The sequence below is a fragment of the Lucilia cuprina genome, chromosome 3, assembly GCF_022045245.1.
Source record: "Lucilia cuprina isolate Lc7/37 chromosome 3, ASM2204524v1, whole genome shotgun sequence".
Taxonomy (NCBI): domain Eukaryota; kingdom Metazoa; phylum Arthropoda; class Insecta; order Diptera; family Calliphoridae; genus Lucilia; species Lucilia cuprina.
This window is the reverse complement of record NC_060951.1, coordinates 6,035,878-6,038,808: the sequence shown is the minus strand read 5'-3', so window position 1 is coordinate 6,038,808 and position 2,931 is coordinate 6,035,878. Positions and strand designations below refer to the sequence as shown.

Below are 2,931 nucleotides of genomic sequence, written 5' to 3'. Positions count from 1 at the left end.
GACTAGACTATAGACTAGACTATAGACTAGACTATAGACTAGACTATAGACTAGACTATAGACTAGACTATAGACTAGACTATAGACTAGTCTATAGACTAGACTAGATTATAGACTGTAGACTAGACTAGATCTATAGTCTAGTAAATAGTCTAGTCTGAGCTAGTTCAGGAGTAGTTGATCATTAGAAAAGCAGGGTTTTAAGTGAAAAATGTGTAGTATACTTACGTTATTGTAAAAAACCAGGTGCACTTAAAATTACATAGTATACCGTAGGGCTTTTTAAGTTGTTCCTTTTTATTGACTATTGTATTTTGTAAATTATAGCCATCGTAACGGCGCCAGCAGTGATTTAAATCTCCTAGAAAGAAGAGGGAAAATATTATTTCAGGAAAATTTTGATATGCTATGTCAAGTAAAATAAAGGAGTATAAAAGTAAATTGCATATTATCTGTATAACAGTTTAATTTATAAGATATAGTTTTGGATGTAAATATTTGTATAGAAGTTGCTTTTTGTGAAACGATTACTGTATTATAGTTTATTTTAGATATTGTTGTGTAGTATAAGAGTTTTTTTTTGTTCTATAGAACAGTGTATAACAGTTTTTTATTAAGAGTTATTCTCCGTTTTGAACTTTGAAATTCTCAGTAATGTGTTGTTTAAAAAAAAATTGTTTTAAATTTTAGATAACAAAAGTTGGAGTATAAGAGTTTTGTTCTCAATATAATATTTTATGTTTCGAATTCAAATTCTTATATTCATAGTTTTGATTAGCTGTACTTTAAAAATGAACTCTTATACTTAGAATTATAACTGTACGAAGAGTGTGAAGTCTTATACTTAAAATGAACTCTTATACTCTAACTATATAGAACATTTTAAATATATTTTTCTTATACTGTGACTATATGGAACATTTTAAAGATATTTTCTAAACAAAAACGGAAATACTTGATGTGGTTTAAAATATCTTTTTTTCAGTTCTACCTACTGTGGAGCAAAATGATAAAATTTAGTTTTAGATAATATTTAGAACTTGTTGATATTTCCTTCCTTTTTGATTTGAAAACTCTTATACTCACTTTTTATATGACCCGCCCTTTCCATATGATGATAATCACGACCTTCCAATGGATTTCCATGACCATTTGTGGCAGCTACTCCCCGAATAATACCTCCACCACCACCTTCACTGCCACCAATCTTATCGCCACCATAGCCAAATAACAGGAAGTACCATAAAATAATAGAACCGACTATGAAAATATAGGTCAACAATTTGGCCATATTATCATCAAAACAATCACTAAAACTACCCGAAAACGTTTCTTTAAAAAAATCCAGAAAAATTTTGAAAAAACAAAAAATAAAATTTAAGAAAATTTATTTTAAAAAAAACTTAAAAATTTAACACGTAACGTTGTTGTTAAAATGTTTATGCACAACGATCGATGTCCCCGTACTGAATACATTTTCAAATTGTACAAATTCTATAGAAATCACAAAAACAAATAAAAAGCAAAACTAAAAAAAAGCTAATAATGCCAACGAACAAATATCTCGGTTAAAATTTATCATCACCAGAACAACAGTAGCAGTCAGTCATCACAACCAGCATTTGATGATTATCACTATAATATATATTTGGGAATTGTTTATTTAAACTTGATATTGTGTTGTTGTTGTTTTTTGTTTAAAAATAAATAATACTATATATTTAATTTCAGTTTAACACCTTCCTTTTTAGTTGCACATCTTTTTTTGTTTATTTCATTCATTTATACGATCCGCCAACCATTCATAAACAAATACACTCTCTAGCCTACAAAAAAAAGATCACCACCACAACCACCACCACCACCATCATCATTATTATCATTATTACCTTTCATTTGTGTTGACTACTCATTCAAATTCTCATTTCACAAAAAGAAATAAATATTTATATTGTGCGAATGTCAGTTATTGGTTTGATTAAGTTTAATTAAATAAAATGTAAAAAAAAAAATTGTTTATGTTTTTTTATCTGGTATTATTCTTTGTGTTTATTTTATTATTATTATCATCATCGTCACCATTATTATCATCACTAGCTGATACCAGCATTAGAATTAACATTATCATCATCATCATCTCCATCACTACGAATTTAGGTGAGGGTCACTGTAGTGTAAAATATGAAATTAAAAATGGTTACTTAAAACTTTTAAAGAAAAAAATATTAGAATATGAAAAGTAATCGTGTAGAATTTTGGGAATACACAAACCTATAAAGATCCTTGTTTATGTAATGTTATTCGTAAACTTCTCAATAAAGTTGTAAAAAGGCTTATTATATATAAGCTATAGACAAGATTATAGACTAAAATATAGATTAGACTATATACTAGAATATAGACTGTACTATAGACCAGTTCATAGACTGGTCTATAGTTTGGTCTATAGTCTAGACTATTATCTAATCTAGTCTAGTCTATGGTGTAGTCTATAATGTAGTCTATAGTGTAGTCTATAGTCTAGTCTCTAGTCTAGGCTACAGTCTAGTCTCTAGTCTAGTCTATAGTCTAGTCTATAGTCTAGGCTATAGTCTATTCTATAGTCTAGTCTATAGTCTAGTCTATAGTCTAGTCTATAGTCTAGTCTATAGTCTTGTCTATAATCTCTTCAATAGTATAGTCTATAGTCTTGTCTATAGTCTAGTCTATACTCTAGTCTATAGTCTAGTCTATAGTCTAATCTATAGTCTAATTTATAGTCTAATCTATAGTCTAGTCTATAGCCTAGTCTATGGTCTAGTCTACAGTCTAGTCTATAGTCTAGTCTATAGTCTAGTCTATAATCTAGTCTATAGTCTTGTCTATAATCTATACTCTAGTCTATAGTCTAGTCTAGTTTATAGTCTAGTCTATAGTCTAGTCTATAGTCTA

At 28.5% G+C, this 2,931-nt stretch overlaps 1 protein-coding gene across 1 annotated transcript; it reads right to left on the bottom strand.

The window, feature by feature from the left end:
- Positions 1-224: 224 nt before the first annotated feature.
- Positions 225-1,801, bottom strand: LOC111682234. The gene is made up of 2 exons (XM_046946997.1): positions 1,087-1,801; positions 225-361 (listed from the first exon to the last, which is right to left on the bottom strand). Exons 1-2 carry the CDS (start codon positions 1,289-1,291, stop codon positions 225-227), a joined length of 342 nt encoding a protein of 113 aa, XP_046802953.1. The 5' UTR covers positions 1,292-1,801.
- Between the last annotated feature and the right edge of the window lie 1,130 nt (positions 1,802-2,931).